General features: G+C 33.2%; 2 protein-coding genes and 1 long non-coding RNA gene across 4 annotated transcripts; all 3 read right to left on the bottom strand.

The window, feature by feature from the left end:
• Positions 1-17: 17 nt before the first annotated feature.
• Positions 18-21,305, bottom strand: LOC123716525 (inhibitor of Bruton tyrosine kinase). Of its 2 annotated transcripts, XM_045672311.1 has the most exons (15): positions 21,129-21,305; positions 20,649-20,991; positions 20,343-20,520; positions 19,907-20,124; positions 17,205-17,393; positions 10,432-10,635; positions 9,794-9,930; positions 8,048-8,182; positions 6,548-6,836; positions 5,754-5,876; positions 4,273-4,549; positions 3,684-3,870; positions 2,071-2,269; positions 462-1,652; positions 18-215 (listed from the first exon to the last, which is right to left on the bottom strand). In XM_045672311.1, the coding sequence occupies exons 2-15, from the start codon at positions 20,808-20,810 to the stop codon at positions 84-86; spliced, it is 3,621 nt and encodes a 1,206-aa protein (XP_045528267.1). In that variant the 5' UTR covers positions 20,811-20,991; positions 21,129-21,305; the 3' UTR covers positions 18-83. The 2 variants fall into 2 exon arrangements, with proteins under 2 accessions (XP_045528267.1, XP_045528268.1); XM_045672312.1 differs by lacking the exons at positions 18-215; positions 462-1,652; positions 2,071-2,269 and having other exon boundaries at positions 3,681-3,870.
• LOC123716527 lies at positions 12,942-13,922 on the bottom strand. Its single transcript, XR_006754571.1, has 2 exons — positions 13,763-13,922; positions 12,942-13,214 (listed from the first exon to the last, which is right to left on the bottom strand). It is a non-coding gene; the product is annotated as an uncharacterized LOC123716527 (long non-coding RNA).
• On the bottom strand, positions 18,057-19,776 carry LOC123716526 (tetraspanin-1-like). The gene has a single exon (XM_045672313.1). It carries the CDS (start codon positions 19,423-19,425, stop codon positions 18,424-18,426), a length of 1,002 nt encoding a protein of 333 aa, XP_045528269.1. The 5' UTR covers positions 19,426-19,776; the 3' UTR covers positions 18,057-18,423.
• Positions 21,306-21,360: the final 55 nt, after the last annotated feature.

Raw genomic sequence — 21,360 nt, 5'->3', positions numbered from 1 at the left:
ATTAAAGAAACTAAAAAAATAGTATGATAATTATATTTCATAATTTTATGTCAATTTGTAAAATGTAAAAAAACACATCAATATCACTTTGGGGCAGTGTTAATCCACTGTGGTGAAGACACCTGAAGCTCAATGCGCCTTACAGTTATATATTCATCATCTACTTCATGTATGTTATAGAATCTTTCTAATTCTTCAATTGCTTTATCTTCAAGCTGCAAAAAAATTATGTACTAAGTCTTAATTTAAATCTATATTTTACTCAGACAAGAAACCTTAAATTGTCCATATATCTGAGAAAAGACTATATATAATAGGCTTTAAATGCATTTTTTATACATTTTAGTTTGTGCACAAGGCTTTCCTTATGAGCAAGTGCCCATCAAACATAACCTCAGGAAAGAATTGCATAACTTTAAGACAAGAATAAATAGTGTATATCACTAACTAGAATAACAAACCTGCGTTAATGTCAAAGATTTAGTCATAATCCGTGAAGAATCATCCTTTTGTTTTTTCTGATCAGCAAGGATTTGATTAAATTCCAGACTTTTAGGTTTGCATGGGCTGCTGCTAGCAATTGGAGCTTCACAAATTTTCCAAGGATTTTTTGGTTTATCAGGGGGCGACCCAATAATTAACTTATTAACCAGATAGTCGTCTAAGGTCTGCGGAGTCTGGTTGTCCATGGATGCCAATTTCTTTCTTTGTTTTTGGGACAATTTTGGACCAACATGGCTTATAACTAAATTTGTATGAGAACTCCGGCTATGGTCAATAAATGGTTCCTTTGGGGATGTTGATAGTTGGGATGTACTTGGTGTGTCAACTGGTGAGTTCCTTGTCAATTTTGTGAACGAATTTATTGGGGTTTCATTCATGATGTCTCTCGCAGAAGATATTGCTTTTAAACGAGCCTGTACTAGTTTCTGTTGTGGTGACAACACTTGCGTCCAATTGCTGTGTGACTTGTCACTTTCTTTAGAAATTTCCTTTAGAGACAATGTTATATCACCCGAATCATTAAGGTCAGACGATACAGAACTGACTGATTCATATCGCATTCTAGCTTTCTCATTCTCTGTATATTCAATTTTCTTGGACTTTGCTCTTTTGCTTGTTTTTGTCGGTACTTCAACAATACTTGTATCTTTGATATACTCTTCATCTATGAAATCTAAATCTATGGAGAAATTTTTAGCAATTTCCTCTACCATTTCATCAGTAGGGGCAATGGAGAATGGTGTTATAATTCTTGATGACATAATAGGATTGAATTTGCAGTAGTATTTACTTATATCCTCCAGTAATTCGTCCTCTAAAAGATCTAAAGTCCGGTTTTCAAGAATATTAGCTATGTTTAGAGAAACATACTCCATGCAGTATTGTTTTAGTTGTGTTGCATTATAGGTGTGTGCAAATTGGCATAGTTCTGCACAGTTTTTTAATGTCACAAGGTTGGCAAGTGCAACTTCACACATTTCACGAATTCTACCAATGAAAAGCTGGTCAGCGACAATAAGCATACTGCAAATGAAGTCTATGCTGTCCGATCTATCTATTTCGGGACATGTGTCTGTATAAAGAAAGTTTATAACAGGCAGAAGTATACTGTGATTTATTGGTATAGTTACTTTTGATAACATTTTGCTCTGTAACAAAACAATAGCTGTTTAGAAATTTATTTGGCTTATATAAAATTAATACCATAGGTCATAGTATATTCGTCATGTTGAAATGTAAGGGCGAACCTTCACAGTTTGTGATCAGTGAACGCAATTTGTCGAGTTTAAAGTAAGACAATTTTTTTTTGTTATAATATAATGTTTTTATGAAACTGGAGTTAAGATTAGTTAAGTTACATATATATATTAGTAAATAATTAGAAGCGTGAACAAAATGTAAACAATTGTCGCACACTTGAAGTCAATATGAGCCCTTTAGTTTTCCACTCGTAAATTGTCATTAAACATTTTTGGATAATATCTGAGTATCTTCGCTTCCAAGCATGAGTGATAAATTACGCCAGTGTAAGTTCGTTCACAACTTTTTCATTATTAATAAACTAACCTCAGTCCAAGAATGCAGGAACATTCCACTAAAATACTCCAAGCGAGCGGCTAACACACACTTATGCGCAGATAAATGCACACCATCTTTTGAGCATACATTTGTATCCACTAATTCGGGATATGTCTGTCTATCCCATGTCATTGTATTTTTAGTGTATGTAGCACTGTCTCGGAGGCATACTGAACCGTTTTTATAGCTACAAAAATATATAAAAAGCTGTTAGATGAAATGTGCAAATTACTAAAAATAAAGTTGGGACAACGCAAAAAAGAATTGGAATCTATATGGCGTTGATAAATCAAAAACAATAATTTTCGCCGGAAATCTAACCCATACTATAAAAATAACAGGAATAAAATTAACTGTATATAGACTAAAGATGAGCAATATGACAAGCAGAGGTACTCTCTGTTCGAGTTCGTACCATGATACAGATACCGACAAACTTCTTGAGCATTAAACAAGGGAGTGGGGGAAAGTTTGCATATTGTACACAGCGCAGGACACAAACGTCAACTGATTTACCAATCACGAGATCGACACCGCCGCTGCGCACCTAATAATCGCTTTTTCGCAGGTAAGGACATTTGTTCAAGATGTTTGCCGGTATTTATACTAGAGTTAATTTTATAAACAAGACTTTTATTTGGCGAAACTAAACAGAAGCACAATATTACTTCATATTTGATTTACAAAGTCCATACATATATCTGGTAGTTTGTAATTTTTTACTAAGATTTGTTTTAACATTTAAAAAAGTATGGATAGCAAAACAAAATATGTTTCTCAAAGAAAATGTTAGAGCTAGGGAATGAATGCAGAATGCAATTCTGATCTCACGAGATTTCGTGCTTTTTTCGTGATCAGGGGTTAGGCTTAGGCAGAGCTTAGGGGTAAGCGTTAAATGACGCGATTCCATAGGATACGAGATTAAGTGGCTCTGGAATAAACGCTTATCTCTGAGCGTCGAATAAATACAACTGCAACGTTGTATCTATCTCGCTAAATTAATATAGAAAAACCTTTATTTAAAGTTTTTGTAATTTGAATTTCAGATTTTCATTATGTTTTGAAAATTTACTTATTGTTTCGTTAACCTAGGATTTCTTCCTTATCATTTAAATTGAAATTTTTTATATATAGATTATTACCAAAGAACTTTAGGTGGGCTAAAAAGGGGCATGGGGGCATGGCAAATAAAAGCTTGGGAAACATTGCGTTAGTCACTCGTTAAAGAGATGAATATGTAATAGTTTGGTTCGGTACTCACGCAATGTGTAGCTTTTTTGATTATAATAGCTTAAGAAGTTTTATAAGAGGTTATTCTCGAAATAACTCTATACCACCACTGCGAAGGCTGGTATAAAAATAACTAATGAATATATTTCGTGATTTATATAAAGAATCTATTATATATTTTCTTATTCTAACTCAGTAATATTAGCAATTTCCATCGATTTTTGAAAACTACTCGGGATTTCGCGAGATTATAATTGTTAATCCCACGAGATCTCGCGAGATTATAATTGTTAATCCCACGAGATCTCGAATTAACGATCTCGCCTCCATATTGCATTCCCCAGTTGGACCCGAGTCAAGTTAATACTTACTAGTACTTCTCAAGAAGTTTATGTAGGCCCATGACTTGTAACCTCTTAGCAGACGCCTGTACCATTTTAACAGGATCACAGTACAGCCTCTGTGTTTGTATGTTTGTATTGTTTTGACGGCGTTTGTTATTTTTCCTCTTATCTTGCTGTTTGTATACCTCAAAAGCCGATACTTCAGATGGATTTTCTGTAAAAAATTCCCGGTTGGTTAATTGGGAATAACAAAGTGAAATCACATAATTGTGGGACGCTTGGGATAGCCAGACACATTTCTGTGTCCCTTTCAAATTATAATTATTTTTTTGTTTTAAAATATGTATCAATAAAAATATCACTAAGGCAACCTTTTGAATGTAAGTATATAATTGGTTATATGATACTGGTATATAGGCGTGCGAAATTTTTTAAGTGTATATCCACAAATTTTTGGAGACCAAGATGCCAGGGCGTACTGGAGGAAAATGGCTCAGGCTGATGATGATGTGATACGATACAAAATTTTAATTGTACCAGGGCACCATAAGTCTTAAGAGATACAATTGTTAAAAATTTCAAGTTTGCACCCAGATACCTAACCTAGCCTACTCACCAATGACCTCTGTATTATCAATATCGACTTCTCTTTCTTTCTTATATGGAATCAAATCTTCCTTCCTTATCTTCAAACTGCACGGACCCAACTCGGCAACATCGCATGATCCCGTATACATATATTTTAAGATCCTTTCAAATACTTCAGGGTGAACATTGTCCAATACAATTATAGGTTTTTCATCAATTAGTGTTGCCTCTTGATATAGTTTATATAAAAGTTCACTACTTGAGGCTATAATAAACATGTGTGCGGGGAAAAGTTTCGAACCAACCTAAAAACAATAATAATCTTTATAAGACTTTTATAGTGGCACATACTTTTCTGCCGGTAAGAGCGTCGCTGTTATGGATATTAGTATTGCCAGTAAATAAAAATTAAATATTATACGGGAAATAATTTTTCGGGGAAAATATTGTCTTTATAAAACAATGTATACTAGTATCTAGAAAATACATTTCTAGGGTTAAATAAATATGACACAAACTTAGAAACCAACTCATATGATAGGTTTTGTACTATTAATATAATATCTTTTAAAATACCTAGTAACCGTTCGATAATGAAAACTTTGCAATTGTTATTTATAATGCAAGGAATAAATAAAAATAAGTTTTACTTGGATTTTTATTAGATGTTGGTATAACTATATAAAAATTAAAAGTAAAATTATGAGTTGTATTTGAGAGCTAACTGACAACGTCAATTTGACATTTCAAAATGCCCCCGGTAGTACAAGTTTCAGCCGCAAGCCAAATAAAGTATGTGGCACTGTATCTAGTTTCATAAATATGACAGATAATCTAAAATTAAAATAACCACAACTGGGTGGCTGCAACCTTCCATCATGGATGTTCTGAATGTATGGACAAGCATGTTTGGAAAAAAGCGCTGTATATTCATGTCTACTATTATTGCCAGCTTACAAAAAGAGCTGATGAGTTTGAAACATCTAAACAAATCTTCATAAATTAGCAATGAAACATAACGACCACGTATTTCAAACAAAACAAATCTCATCTCAATGGGTCAATTCTTTTAGGAACCTCAGACACCAACCTAAAGAATTGTATCGCCACATATTTAGAAATTTTGCACTTTTACAATAACTTAACGAAACCAATACAGTTCATAAGCTAAATGACTTCCTAATTTATCAAATAAGTCAAAACTCTGAAATTCTATCAGAGTTGAACCAGAGTTTAACACGCTTTGCAATGTAAATGTAAAATTAGAAGCATTTGATGTATATTTCTTATTTTGACGTTCATAAGTGTACATTGTGTTGCCTATATGAATAAATGATTTTTGACCTTTGGCTTTTGACTTTGACCCTAACTAAAATCAACGAATCAAGACCGATCTTAGTTGTTAAAAAAAATATTATACACAAAACGTACATAAAGCTGAAGACAAGACAAGGTCCAGGTTTTTTGGTTAAACACGAATGCCTAAGGAGGTAATTCTGTCATGTGTACCTTGAAGGTGACATCGTGTAAGATGTCATCATTGGCTGCTGTCTCAAATAAAGATTCCATGTGCTTGGAGAGACAAGATGGCGACAGTTCTGGTACTGATAGTAGCCCGCAAGTTGGTTTATTCTGAAAATAGAAAAACAACTTAACTGTGTCCAGTTAACAGTTAATCGAACAGATCAATGTTGATAATTAATCGACTAAACAAATTTGACAATTTATGATAAAATCCTAGTTACATTATTGATCATGGTGTAATGGTTGCCTTACATACGTTGGTTAATACAAACAAACTAGGCGATTAAAAAGAATTTATTGCCAGTTCTTCTCTTCCGTTATACGCCCCTGATCTGAGAAATGGCAGTTAATGTAATATTAAAAGCATTTAATATATATATATTTTTTATTGACGTTCATAAGTGTACATTGTGTTACCTCTATGATTAAATAATTTTTGGCTATCGTTAGAGGCGCTAGTGAATCTTTATTGAGGCAAAATAGCGACACAGATTAGATACACAGCAAAAATTGATTTTAGATTGTATCCGTATTTTAGTAAAAACCATAGTCAATAGTTTCGGAGGGTAGCGCACAAACAAAAAAATCTATAAAAGTATTTTATCAGTTTTATGTTTTAAAAATAGATTAGTATAAGCTAACATTACCGTCTATAGGTATAAAAATACCCTTAAAAAACTTTTTTGGTTTAATTCTAAAGACACATAATTTCTAATTCTTACAACTCTCTGTTTTTGAAGATTAGATGAATATTTTTTATCAACTATATATAGACCAACCTGTATACAGGCAAAATTAAGTCCCTCGCAGTCCACAGATATCGCCGTGGCTCTATGCACGTTAGGTATTTTGACGATCTTGACGGACGTGTAGTCGTCTCTTTCTAAACTATTGACAATCGACTTGCCGTCCTTCTCCCTCTTCGAGGCCGTGTCCTCCTTCTTTGACGGAGTTTTACGAGACATATAACCAATGAACGCTTCACCATATTTAGTTGTGAAGTACAGAGCGTCGTATGTCAGTGCCATTTGTGTTATTTTTATCTGGTGATTGAGGCCAAACACGCACCTAAAGGGTAAAGTATACATATTTTGACACACGTTATAATTAAGTGATATAAAATAGTAATGGCCGGCAAAAAACTCTTGAGCCCTTTGGCATAGTGTCCACTGTTATACATATTGTTACGAAGACGGGTCGACTACAATGTTTCTAGGTTTTTCCACTAGTTAGAGAACTTTTCAGCAGGCTCTAATATGATTTCTGACTGTTTCATGAGAGGGTCAATCACATATTAGTTAATTGTAAATTCCATAATGTTACCCTAGTTTTCAGGAAGCTGAAACCTTTTTTCAGTCGGTTTCAGAACATGTGTAGTAGAATGGTGCAGTTTTCAGGAGACCCGTTTTCAGGCGTTTTCAGGCCTAGGTATACCCCTTTGATGAAGGAATATTCTAGACCGAACTTTCTAGGTGTGAGACAAGGGCAAAATGATACGTTGAGAGAGAGAGAGAGAGAAGATCAGAACTTTCTCGAAACTAGACTGAGCACTCTAGAACGCCGTACGACTCCCTGTCGGAGCAACGTGCGAAAGAGACAAAGAGTCTAGAATTGTGCATTCGCTACTCAGTAGCAAGCCCGCCTAGAAAGTTCTCGAATATTGTTTAGAATTATTCCCAGGGATATATAAGCGAGCCGAAACGCGACTAGTCGCCTTTAGTTTTGAATGCGATAACAAGAGCGAAACACCGAAGTGATAAAGTGTGCATAAGTGAAGTAATTAGTGATTGTTTTGTGTGTGTAATTAGTGCATCTCTGCAATAAATTTGTTCCCATAAATTCCTCATTGATTTTTCAAGAAATAAACCCTTGAATAAATCCACGGCATTTTCTATCCGATCCCCTAGCTCGTAACAATATTATATTAATATGTTCTATATTTTATAGTATATATTAATATACTAGTAAGGAATTTTATTTTTAATTTGATTTCAAATAAAACAAAATTTTCATACATTGTTCAATTAAGTAGTTGGCTAAAAGAGATCATTCAAAAGCGACAAATTGCTCTTCTTTTTGTTTAATTATTTTAATTGTCCTGGAATTCCATATAATTACAACGAGTGTTGATAAATAATATTTGATTTAGTTTTTACAGTTAACAGATTCCGCTATTAAAACATATACCAACCCATAATTTATTGTGTTTAAACACACATTAAAACTTGAACACTAAACAATAAATTTGTAATTTTAATAAATAATTAAAGTATAAATACCTTGTCAGTTTATTAATTGTGTCCTGCCATATCATCAACTGGCCAACATTTGTAAGCAAAAGAACCGTGACTCGAGAATAGCTCCCCGCCTCACTCACCTTCGCTTCCACGCGCACTTGGCTAAGATTTATTTGCCTACAAATAATCAACTATAAAGGACAAAGGTCTGTTGATAAATGGTCAATTACCATTCTTAGGGCATAAAATTATTTTAAAACCAATTTTAGATTATTTTTCAGTAACTACATTAACTGTATCACCGGCAGTGTTGGCCTAGTGGCTTCAGCGTGCGACTCTCATCCCTGAGGTCGTAGGTTCGATCCCCGGCTGTGCACCAATGGTCTTTTTTCTATATGCGAATTTAACATTCACTCGAAGGCGTGCTTCAGGCACAGAAGGCTGAACTCCTGCTTACCTATTAGATTAACAAATGATCACGAAACAAACAGAAATCTGAGGCCCAGGCCTAAATAGGTTGTAGCGCCGTTGATTGATTTATTTTATTACCTTAAATTATTGAAATTGGTTTGAAAAATACAAATTAAACATTCATAATTTCGAGAACCCGCCAAAACGCATGTCTAGGCAAAATGGCGTCGCACCATACGTCAAGCCAACAAACGTCAAGTTTTTTACGTGTCAATTACTATTCTTAATTCGAAAAATACTATATTTCTATCAAAAACAGACACACCAACGAGATAGTATTGTTACGAAGATGGATTGTCTGCAATGTTTCTCGATTTTTCCACAAGTTAGAAGCGTTTTCAGCTGAAACGTGGTGAGTGACCGTTTCAGAAGAGGATCAAGCACATATTGAAATTTTCGTGTTACCCTCGTTTTCAGGAGGACACAAAGTCGCCGCGATGTGCGAAAGAGATAAAACATTCATACGTTCTAAAATTGTGTGATAAGGACAGACCAGCTGTCAGTACCACACCTTCTAGAAAGTTCTCGAATATCGTTCAATATTAATGCCATCGCGTTATTTATATGCGAGCCGTAATGTGACTAGAAAAAATCAGTTTTGAGCGATTAACATCAAGTGTGAAAAGTGATAAAGTACTGAATGAAGTGCGTTTTTGCGTCTTTTAGTGTAATTAAAGTTATTTTATTTTAAAATAAACCCTTGAAGAGTTCTACGGCGTTTTCGACCCTATCTCTTAGCTTCATTACGGCATCGTTGATGAGACAAATGTGTGACCGCTTTGTGTCGATATTTTTCGTTATGGAATTCTTTAAAAGATATTAATCTTCAAGTTTTTTATTCATAATGCTTTAAACCCATATTTGATACAGGTCAACGTTAACTAAATTTTGTATACTGTCGAATAGATTTTTCAATAGAAAAATAAATGAATCAATAAAGCTTTTTATGAATTTACGATTATCCTTGGGATTGATTTGCGCCAGTTCAAACAATTTGTACGACTCAAAACTTGGCGATTAAAAATGTGGCGGAGAGTTTCTTGTCCGCTCTACGCCCATGACTTGCGAACTGGTAGTAAATGTGAATTTTACATCAATTTAACATCTTTTCCGTTGACGTGCATAAGTGCTAGTAGTACTAGTTTATGAATGTAGTTATTTTGAGTTAAATAGTACGTCATAGGGACTGATGCGACGCCATATTGCTATCAGCGTTTTAAAGTCAATACTTGGAAGAATTAAAAAATTAAAAACAATTTATATTATTATTATATTAAAAATATTGCCAAATAGTCAATAGAGATGGTTCCAACTTACTTGACAGCGATTTTCTTGCAAATATATTTATGCAGCAAATAAACATCTCCGCGGCTGGTCGTGACCACCGTTGCAGCATCCGACGCGTCCACAAGTTCAAACTTTGTCTCCTCTTTACTATTCATAGATATCGCTACCTATAATAAATAATTAGAATATTGCTAGAAAACATTATTTTAAACCGGATTAAAGCTATTTGTATTATTATAAACTTGTAATTATTTTTACATAATTTTAAATTAAAAAATTTCCGACATTTCGCGTGCTTTACAGCGTGCGTGGTCAAAAATGATCTAATAATTATAAGTTTATAATAATACAAATAGCTTTAATCCGGTTAAAAAAAATTGTTTTGAATGTGTAGATGTTATGTTAACCAACCCCCGAGCGAAAAATACTGTTTGTTTAACTAAATTTGGCTTGAATTATAGTTAAAATGATAACATTTTAACCTATTTGAGTATTATCGTCTGTCAAGACAAGCAAGCAAGTGTACTTGATTGTATGTATGTTCATAAAAATCAGTTCAGAAGTGTTTTCTAGTTCAGTAGAACTGATATGAGTATCTCCGAAATTCTGAAGGAAACTTGTATAACATAGCTAACTAAATAATGTTGACAGGTTTGTAAAAAAATCACCTTTCTTGGTGTCGGCACCAATTTATCCTGATGTCCCAACTGTCCCACATTTTGTCCCCATGTGTACACACCCTTAGCATTCCAAAGCACAACGTGGGACCGTCCCGCACAAACTCCAATTGGATGAGAGATTTGATATTTTGTTGTTCCCACTTTGGACGTTGATGTTGTATTGTCTGAACTGTTGAAGGTGTATTGGATCATCTGAAATCATTACAAATGCGTTTTAGGTTTACCTTCAAACTGAATGAGTCTAATTGGACTCTTTCGTCTCGTTCTGTCAATTTGTGTTCACTGTGAAGAAGAGAGATGACAACGTTTAACAGATGCCATCGAAAACCAAGTCCATCACCGAAGGTTTACCGTAAAAATGTGTGAGATCCATGTTATACCAAGTCGATATTCAGTTCCTACTCCAGGGACCTTCTGTCTTAAGTAATTAGCTTGCCACAACATCTTATACTGACCATATCAATATTACAAATCTTATGTGTTTAAAATAAATACATTGAGTTTGACACAATTTGAAATATACCGTGTTTAGTATTGTCTTTGGTTATATTATATTTATATAGTCGATACCAACTCCGGGGAAATAAATACAGATAACACAACTTTCTCTACAGCTGTGATACTTTTGACATTCAACACCTTTTGTCTTCAGTCACCGTGACCACGCACGCTGTAAAGCGCGCGAAACGTCGGAAAAAATTAAAATTATGTAAATAATTATAAGTTTATAATAATACAAATAGCTTTAATCCGGTTAAAAAATTGTTTTCTTTCAATATACCGTGTTTATACAATCCTTGTTCAGTGCTTTTAATTTTACCCACAACGAAGTTTTTGGGGGTCAAAAATGGTCTGAACTATTTCGAATCTCAACCGTGGTGATCGAATTCTGGCTACACACCTATAGGTTTTTCTTTCTATGCAATGAACGTAACGTAAGGTGGTGGTATATGCAGTTACCAGCGAATAGTTACTCAGTACCAGAATCGAACCCGATCGCCCGACAGGAATGTTGTATCAATTCCAGAAATCATGCCCCATAAAATAGTCTATATTTTTGTTATATATTCCAGGTAATTCTAATACCTCTAGAATATAGTTACTATGGTTAAAAATGCTGTTTTAGTGTTACGCTTCAAGCGTTAAAATGTAAATATAATATTGTTTACAAAAGAATTGTTTTTTTATTATTCAACCTAATATCACGTATTTATATTTTCTTTTTACATATATTCTACACAATTTTACAATTACATTTGCGTCGTTTCCTATAAGTCACGTGAAACGTTAGCAGTTGTAAAATTGTACTAAATAATAGACAAACAAATATTGGTAGTGGACACGCTATACTCAATTTTTTTTTTTTTAATAATTTTATGGCCTGGTAACGAGACCTTTAAGCCAAGTCTTATTTACGGTCACTAATTCACATGTTATTCTATCGTTTCACTTGTTTTCTTAAATCTTCCCCACGGTATTTTTGATGTATTTATATAATGCACTATAACACTTTTTGTTTTTGAGCAAATCACACAACTGGCGGCGGGAGGGATCACTAATTTCCATTATTTCACTTGCCAATATTAGTCTATTAAAAATGAATATTTGGTTTTGGCATTTAAAAAAGATATGGTTGATATCTGCGATCTCGTTATTATTACAGAAAGAGCAAATATTGTTAGTTATAATATTAAGTTTAGCGAGGTGCGCGGGTGCAGTGTTATGCCCAAAGCGCAATCTGTTGATTGTGGTAACGAACTCACGACTCACGATACAGCTAGTATTCAACTCATCATACCAGGGTCTTGTATGTAAATTTTCCTGTATACTACCATACCATTTTCCTTTCAATTTTTGATCTTCTTTCCATAATGCTGTCCATAAAAAATTTATCGAGTTATTGATATAATAATAATAATCAGTCATCCTGTCAAGTCAACCTGTACCACATTTCTGACATTAAGAGTGTTAATCCCTTCATATGCAGCTTTGTCTGCTTTTTCGTTACCAGTAATACCTTTATGTGAGGGTACCCACATAAAGGCAACAGTTATATCTTTTTTATGCAACCGTAAGACAGTATCTTTAATTAAATAAATAATATAATTAGTTTTAAAATTATTAATATTAGAATGCTTAAGGCTATTTAAAAGACTCAAAGAGTCTGTCAAAATTAGAAAATATTTACAATTATTTATAGAAATTATAGATTTTAAAGCGGCAAAAACTGCATATGCCTCTGCTGTAAATATGGAGCACTTTTTATCGAGAGCAAAGCTTTGAGCAACATCTTTTTGAGAATCATATACCGCACTTCTTACAAAATCATTGCCTTTACTGCCATCAGTGTAGATTGTATAATACTTGTTATTTTCTTCTATAAAAGCCAGTAAATCTGAATTATTTTCGATTAAATTGGATAAAATCGTAATAGGATGAGTGATACAACTGTATGAATGAGTGTAACACGACCAGTGTGAAAGTTTTTTGATGTTCGAATAATGAGATTGTATTTCTAAGAAGATCTGGCACAGAGTTGGAGATGTACCTCTCAGGAGATCATTTGGTGAAGTGAGTGGACCATCTATATTGATTGGGTGAGGTATTATCCTATTTATAATTTGGATATTATTTGATGATAATAGTTTCAGGCAGTATCTTTCTGCAAGCATAAGTCGTCTCAATATCAATGGCATAATATTTGTTTCGACTTCCATGGCCCTTATGGGAGTCGAACACATTGCTCCTGATATGATCCTCAAAGCTCTGTTCTGCAATATATCCAATTTATGTACATGAGTGCTATTTAAATAAGCTAAAGAACTATAATCAAAATGACTTCTTACAATAGATTTATATAATAATGAAAGTATTTTGGGATCTGCACCCCATGTAACACCTGCTAGACATCTTAAAATGTTAACACCATTTAATGCATTTCTAGATACATATTTAATATGTTCTTCAAATGACAATTTCTGGTCAATGATAATACCTAAAAATTTGTGTGAGGTGACTCTTTGAATGACATCACCATTATAGACAACATCCACTACTGGTGTGTCCTTTCCAAATAGCATTAAATTACTTTTGCCAGCATTTATTTTCAATTTTAATGTGTGTTGATAATAATTATTTAACTGTCTTAAGGCAGTGTTAACATTTTCAATGGCTACTGTTAAATTTACATCTGAACTATACAACACTAAATAATCTGCAAATTGAAGTATATTTACATTTTTAGTATTAACATATTTACATATCTCACAAGTATACAAATTATACAACAAGGGTGATAATGTGGCACCTTGTATAGTACCTTTTGATGCAGTTCTAGGTCCATATAAGATATTGTTATGCCTAACATATAGTATTCTGTTATTGAGGAAATCATAAATCCATTTACATAATTGTCCAGGTATACCAGAATTACTGAGTACCTTCACCAGTATGCCAGGATCCACACTGTCAAATGCACCTTGCACAATACACAAACTGTGTGTAATTTATTGTTTTTTGCATTTTTCAGATCAGATATGAGAGAAATGAAGCTATCAACACAACTTCTTCCTCTGCGAAATCCATATTGAATGTGTGGAATGACATTATTGGATTCTGCATACCAGTCAAGTCGAGATTTCACCATATTTTCAAATATTTTTCCAATACATGATGATAACGAGATTGGACGATAAGAACTGATCTGTTCAGGTGACTAATCTGGTTTTAATATAGGTATTACACATTGAGTTTGCCATGAACTTGGTATGAGTTTTTTATGCCATAGATTAATAAGAACATTCAAAAATAGCTTTTGTACAGATTCAGATAGATGTTTTATTAATAAATATGGAAAATCATCTAAACCAGGACTAGTATTTCTTCTAGATTGTATACTCATTAAAAGTTCAGACCATGAAAAAGAATCCAATAAAAAATTAGATTGAGGATTTTCATTGTTAATATTAAAATAATTGTCTAATGAATTTGGGTCAAGTAAATTGTTACTATCTGATAACTTATCCAAAAGTGGCTCTACAAATTCATCCCTATATGATTTATTACCAATTCTGATACCCTTAAACTTTTTAATGAGATTCCAAATTTTACTGATGGGTGTAGTTCTATTGAAACTATTGCAAAAACCATTCCAACTGATTCTTTTTTGCTCCTTTATAGTGCGTTTTTTTAAAGCATCTAATCTTTTATAGTTGATGTAATTATATTCTGTTGAATCATTTCTATACAATTTCAAGGCTTTGTAAGATTGTATTACGGCTTGTTCACATATACTGTTCCACCAAGGGGCTGGTGGTCTACTCCTAAAGTTAGTCCTAGTGAATCTAGGAACTGCCATGAGTTTGAGTTTATTGAGCCGGTTACAAAACTCATCATAAGATTTTATTGGACTCTCTACGCTAACCATCATGTCATGGAAGACCAAACCAGACAATTCACTATACTTTGTCCAATCTGTTTTATCATATAAAAATCTGTCAACATGTTTATTAATTGTGTATCTTTCAATGCACATTGTAATGTTTGTTATGGTTGGATAATGATAACTACCCATAGCATCATCATGTACTGACCATTCACAAAGAGGAGCCACACATGGACTAACAAAGCTTACATCTATTGCTGAGGGGTTGCGTGTAGGATAATTTACTGTAGTAAAGCTACCATTATTCAAAATACATAAATCACATTCATCAATTATATTATATAAGTTATTCCCTCGACTTTTCGTAGACATACATCCAAAAGCAATATGATGTGCATTGAAATCACCACTTACAAAAAGAGGCTTCGGTAATTCTCTTATAATATTGTGCAATCTATTCATTCTTATACTCCTACGTGACGGAGGACAGTACACACAAAGAATAGACAGTGTAGTATTTTCTGTGTATATACTTATGGCTATAGTTTGAATATCTTCATAAAAAGTAGTATTTATAACATTGTGTTTCAAATATGGTTTAATTAATATTCCTACACCATTACGAGGATTTTTTGAATTTTTATTGTAGAAATTATAACCGGAAATATAAAAAGATTGATGGTCTTTTAACCATGTCTCATTTAGTAAACAAATATCAATATTATTTTCATTTAAGAATTTTGTAAGAAGATGTTTTTTATGATTTGCACCTTGAACATTAAATTGCGCAATACGTAGAGATGATGTTGTATATGGTTGTGTATCCATTATATTGACAAATTTTTAATAAGTATATCTTTAATAAATGTTGTAGTTATAGGCTCATTATCATTCTTATTACCTATTTGAACCAGTGTTTGTACCAGGGCCATAAGTACATCACTGTTTGCAATTATTTGTGATTTTATATCATTAATACTTACAGCCTGTGAGACAGGCTTAATATTTACAGATTTATTTACATGTTTGGGTGCATTATTTACACTAATCACTTTTTTATTTACAGGGTTGGAGCGTGGTGGAAGGGGAGGGAACTCATTGTTATCTTTTGTGCTGGCAATGCTTGCATATGTTATTTTATTTTTCTTTTCTAGGATTTTATTCATTTTTATTGGACACATTTTGGATATTGCTAAATGAGGTCCACTGCAATTTACACAGCAAATCTCATTTTGTTTATTGCAGTCTTTATAAGAATGTTCACCTGAACAAATAGAGCAACGCTGTTTGCCATTACAAATTTTAGCATAATGATTAAATTTCATACATTTGAAACATTGTTGGAGAGGAGGTATATATTCAAACACTCTGTAAAAAAATAAATCATATTGGACACTCTCAGGTAAAGAGTTTGCCAAAAATGTGATACTAACAGTTTGTGTTCCGACTAATTCATTGCCAATTTTTTTCATAAATCTCCTAACTGCAATTATTTCATTTGTAGAAGTTAATTTCGTAAATAGTTCTTTATTTGATATACTTGCAGGCACAAATCTGATAATACCAGTTTTTTCAATTTGAGCTGCTGGAATGTATGCTTTCATATCATGTTTCTCAAGAAAATGTATATTGTGTATCAAGTTATTAGCTGTATTATGTTGTTTAAATATGACAACAATTTTATTTGCGCTAATTCGCCTTATTGCCACCACGCCTTTAATTTCGGAGAATATGTGGTTTAAATATATTGGGCTTTTATTTCCCAGCCTGTCCTGAATATTTTTGTTTTCAATAAAAACCTTAAATTCCATATTAATAGAATTTTCAGGATAAAGTCTTTTATAATTAGGCTTGAGATATGGGATATACGAGTCTTTCTCACCGCCTCCGCCGCCAGCATCAGAAACATTTTGGGGATCTTCGAGCCGCCGTCGTGGTCTCTTTTTTGAGTTGGGCGGGTCAAGCCCGCCCCCCTCGTTTCCTTCCATTTGTATTATTTATACACTATGTTTATATTTAATTTGTCTATTAATACTGTTATTTACAAAGAAATAATCTTTATTTTAATTAAAGTATTATTTTAGAAAAAAATAGTACCGCGCTTTTTCAATTTCCCGCCAAGAAAAAAAACTAGATCACGTATGACTACCCTACATAGACAATAACATCATATTACCGCTATACTCAATAAAAATCATACATAGACAAATTTGAAGACAAAAAGAGTTGTAGCGCCACTAGGAGTATAGACAATAAAGTTTTTTTTTAAAATCTAAGTTAAGATTGCATATCACTATTAATTTTTTTCTTATAAATTACAATGGAGATTTTTGATTGGATAAAATTAGAAAAATAGAATGTATATTTCTAAACATACCGAGCCACTCTGCAGCAAGAAAACTGTAGACGTCAGCGTCAACGCTATCTCCTTACAGGGCTCCGGTAGTCTCAACAGCGTGGGGCGAAGCGCCGTAGCCGCAGAGCCACCGGCACGTGCCGGTTGCCCAGCGCACCAGACGGATCCAGATGCGCACAGCCACACACTATGGAATTTCCCTAAGCAGACCTGAAAGTTGGATTTAATGTGTCATACTTAATACAATTTGTATATATTTTATAAATCTATTAGTATGTAAATTTAGGATATAAAAATAGGACAACATCACCTGTCCACATCGTATCCCTAACTTCATTTCCAACTACTTACTGACGTGAGACTTATCTTAAATTATCGTGATTCGTGTGTCTTTTCACTTTTTATTTTTAATGTATCATCTTTTAGTTTAGATTTTTTTTTGTTCCTGTTTAATTTTGTCTTAATAACTGTGTATAACATGTATTTTTGCACTACTTGCCTATCTTATGTAATTTAAATATTTTTTCTTTACTCACAGTGGTTGCCTAGAAGAGATCGCTCGAAAGCGATAAGGACGCCAGTTGCCCTCCTTTTGATTTAATTATGGTCAATTTTTTTATATTGTAATGTAACGAAGTGTTAATAAATATAAATAGGTCATAAATAGGAATTATAACTACGCTTCGTAATCAAATAATTAATTTATTGTGTGAACGTCGTTTCGTTATTGTTGTAAAACTAATGTTTTTGTATGTGGTGTCAAAAAGCTAACCTAACATAGTATTGCAGTGGAGCATGGCTAGCCACCAGTATCTCCAAACTAAAGGATCCTCGTCAGTATTAACTAACTGCTGACTGGCTCGAAGACCCCAGTGTAGGTAACATATATCCTTAGCAGTTGCGTTTCAGAGTATGACGCAATCGCAATGATTATAGGTGTCGCTAGATAAATATAACAATTCTTAAAAGGTCGGCAACGCACTTATCGCAATGTGAGTGTCATATGTCACGGGAGGCATATCACTCAACATCAGGTGAGACTCCTATTTCATAAAAAAAATAACACTAGTGATTAGATATATTACTGAGTGTTACAATTAAATTAATTTTTGTGATAACGCATAGTGCGTTATCTATGACATATACACAAACAAGCTTGCCAAAATATATGAAATCCACTCAAGTCCTCAATATCTTATTGAAATTACTATAAATAAACAAAAATAAAGTTGGAAAGTTTTTATTGTAAAGTATGACTTCTTATAGTCGGAGGATAATTCCCGCTATACATATTTGGCGTGAACTTATACGTTTGCGCCGGGTTGATCGCCGACACAACCCTTACGACTTTCTTCGGTGGTTCTTCAACAAACATCATGTTATCGAGCGAAGAATTTGGAGTTATATTCTCCACATTGTCTTTGTGTTTTGGGATAAACGAGACCGGTTCTGCTATATCCAAAAATGGTTCACCTCGTATTATACAATATGCGAAAAATATCACAGTAGTGTACATTACGAGTAACAGAAATATATAGAATATAATCAATCCCTTGTTATCTTTAATAGACTGCCGTAGAGTATCAAAACACCCGCTGTGTGCGTATGCTTCGACATCCAGTGTTTGTGTACACGCTTTCGATACTGGGACGAAATTTTTATCCATCACACAACAATGGTTAGGGTACAGTTTATCCATATTATTCCTTTGCCACGCTGAATCTACAAAGTCCTTATAATTGTTTACACCACAACATTTGTATTCCACCATAATGTAATCCAACATATGAGTTACAAAATCATTTTCTTTACCATAGTAAGTCTTCAACGTTGATCGCAGATAATTTCTTGTTTTCGGATTGTCTGTGTATATATTATGGACACCAAATATGAAGAAGAGCCAAAAACTTGATAACGATAACGCCGTTACAAGGAAAATGTATGATTTTATCGCACATTTGGTCCTGCAACCAGCTCCTAGGAGTCCACAGCACGATGTTAACATAGCCAAGCCGGCGATTGGTATAAGAATTGTTGTCATGGGAGTAAGCCATAGTTTTAAGTTCACGAAGTTGGCTATACTCGATACGAAGGAGCTTTTGGTTATTGTATAATTTACATCTTTAAAAAAGTCTGTGTTTATCGCACACCAGACACAAATCAGCAATCCAACACTACCAAATAAGAAGAAAAGTAAATTGGTGAAGCCAAGACAGGTTCGTGGTAGTCCAGTTGAGTGCATTTTAATTTAAAATTGATTTAAAAACATTACAAATGTTTGACGATCCTCATACTTATATTTTTAATAAAATGTCATTGTGGCATATGTCATGAACATCTTATGAAGAAGGTTTATAGACTTTTGACAAAGTTGTTTAGATTGTAGTGTTTTATCCTGTTCCTGCCGCATTCATATTTTAATATTAACAAAACATTACTTTAAATCTCATACAACTAATGCCTGTTATTTTACAGTTAATACACATAATTTAGTTTGATGTATTTCTTATAGGCATCATTAATTACACACAAAGCCCCACAGAACTACTGGACTGATTTTAATCTTTAACCATTAGAACACTACAGTATCCCTGAGTAACATACAACTTTATTTAAATAAAATGTCCAAATAAAAAAAAACAAAAGGGGTACAATATTTAAATGTCTAGATTATAGAGTAAGAATAAATCATGTTTTTATTGAAACATTAGCCTATAACTCACTTGCTTAACATTTTCATTACTTCTACTGAAGCAAGAAAGGAGATCTGGCACATTTTTTGGCTGCTGTGATCCAGTACCCAAGGTATAGTTAGTGTTGCTTCCCCATACATATACATCACCAGGCATTTCATTCTCAACTTTACAGATGTATTGTCGGTCAAGCATTGCATGCTCTAAGGCTTTGTAGTCATCTTTGTCTAAAATATCTGGATATACTCCTGAAATTTTACTCGTTAGCATAAAAATCAGACAATATTGTTAATATTAAAACTGAAATCCTTTGTGGGGGATAGGATCAATAAATTTTCTAAATTTACTTATTAAATAATATAGATAAGGCCGTAATACATAAACAATAATAACTCTTTACATAACTTTTCAATTACAAAAATCCTTTTCTATATACTGATTTAATTTCTGTTTTAACTTAGTTTACCTATTTTCATTAAAGCAACAGCAGTATGTACTTGTCCATAAAATATACTTCTATGTAATGGTGTGTATCCAGACTCCCTGTCTTTAGCATTCACAAATGCTTCTGATGAATGATTTATAAGCCATTGCATAAGCTTGTTTCTACCTCTCGATGCAGCCATATGTAGAGCTGTTCGGCCCTTAAATGAAAGTGAAGATATTAAGGTGACTTAATAGAAAAACAATAGATTGTTGCTTCACATTAATTGGTCACTATTTTTTTTTAATAATGTTGATACTATTTAAATTGGAAATGTATTTCTCTTACCTCAAAATCAAAAGCCTTAGTAAAATTGCTGCAAGTTGCTCGAATAAAACTTGCAAGAGATACATCACTTGTAGATCTCTTAGTGATAGCACTTGTTATGATCTGGCCGTGACTTCTAGACTTACACTTAATTGTGCAATCAGCTTCATGTGCCTTACTCATTTTAAATAATAATTATTTCTTCATATAATAGTATACAAACTGTATATAGACTAATTAGCAGGTACGATGTAGATATGACACTTTTAATCTAAGATGAGCAAATCAAGGACAGAGGTCGGCTTCGCCAGACCCCTGTAGGGTCCTGCTTTCTCTAACACGACATAATTGTTTTTATGGCAAACTGTAAGGAAATAATAGAATAAATTAACTTAGACATAATCCGTGTAAGAATATATATCAGATACCAGGAAAATATAATTCGCTGTAGGCATAATATGTATAAATATATATAAAAATAGAAAGAGTGTAGAAACATACCCTTACAAGTAACCAGCTGCACAAAATTTACGAGCACTGAATAAGTAATATGACACCATAATTTACGTGAAACGGTAGAAATTTTTACACATTTGATTCTAAAATTAATTGGAATCAAAACCGTTGATGTAATATAAAAAAATAATATTCGGCAAAATTATCAATCACCTTGAAACTCAAAAGTTAAAGCTTAATTTGAATTTTTCATTTGACAGTGTCAATATTCAAATAA

The sequence above is a fragment of the Pieris brassicae genome, chromosome 11, assembly GCF_905147105.1.
Source record: "Pieris brassicae chromosome 11, ilPieBrab1.1, whole genome shotgun sequence".
NCBI classification, from domain to species: domain Eukaryota; kingdom Metazoa; phylum Arthropoda; class Insecta; order Lepidoptera; family Pieridae; genus Pieris; species Pieris brassicae.
Note: the sequence above shows the minus strand (reverse complement) of the source record. Positions and strands in the feature narration are given on the sequence as shown.

Bases quoted from the DNA above. Each gene is read 5' to 3' on its own strand.
- LOC123716526 (XM_045672313.1), bottom strand. From the start codon at position 19,425: ATGCACTCAACTGGACTACCACGAACCTGTCTTGGCTTCACCAATTTA.
- LOC123716525 (XM_045672311.1), bottom strand. From the start codon at position 20,810: ATGAGTAAGGCACATGAAGCTGATTGCACAATTAAGTGTAAGTCTAGA. The intron at 20,125-20,342 runs GTAAACTAAGTT...GTAAAATTTCAG, and splicing joins TGTTGCTTTAATGAAAATAG to GAGTATATCCAGATATTTTA. The intron at 2,270-3,683 runs GTAAGTATTAAC...ATATTTTTGTAG, and splicing joins AAACTTCTTGAGAAGTACTA to CTATAAAAACGGTTCAGTAT.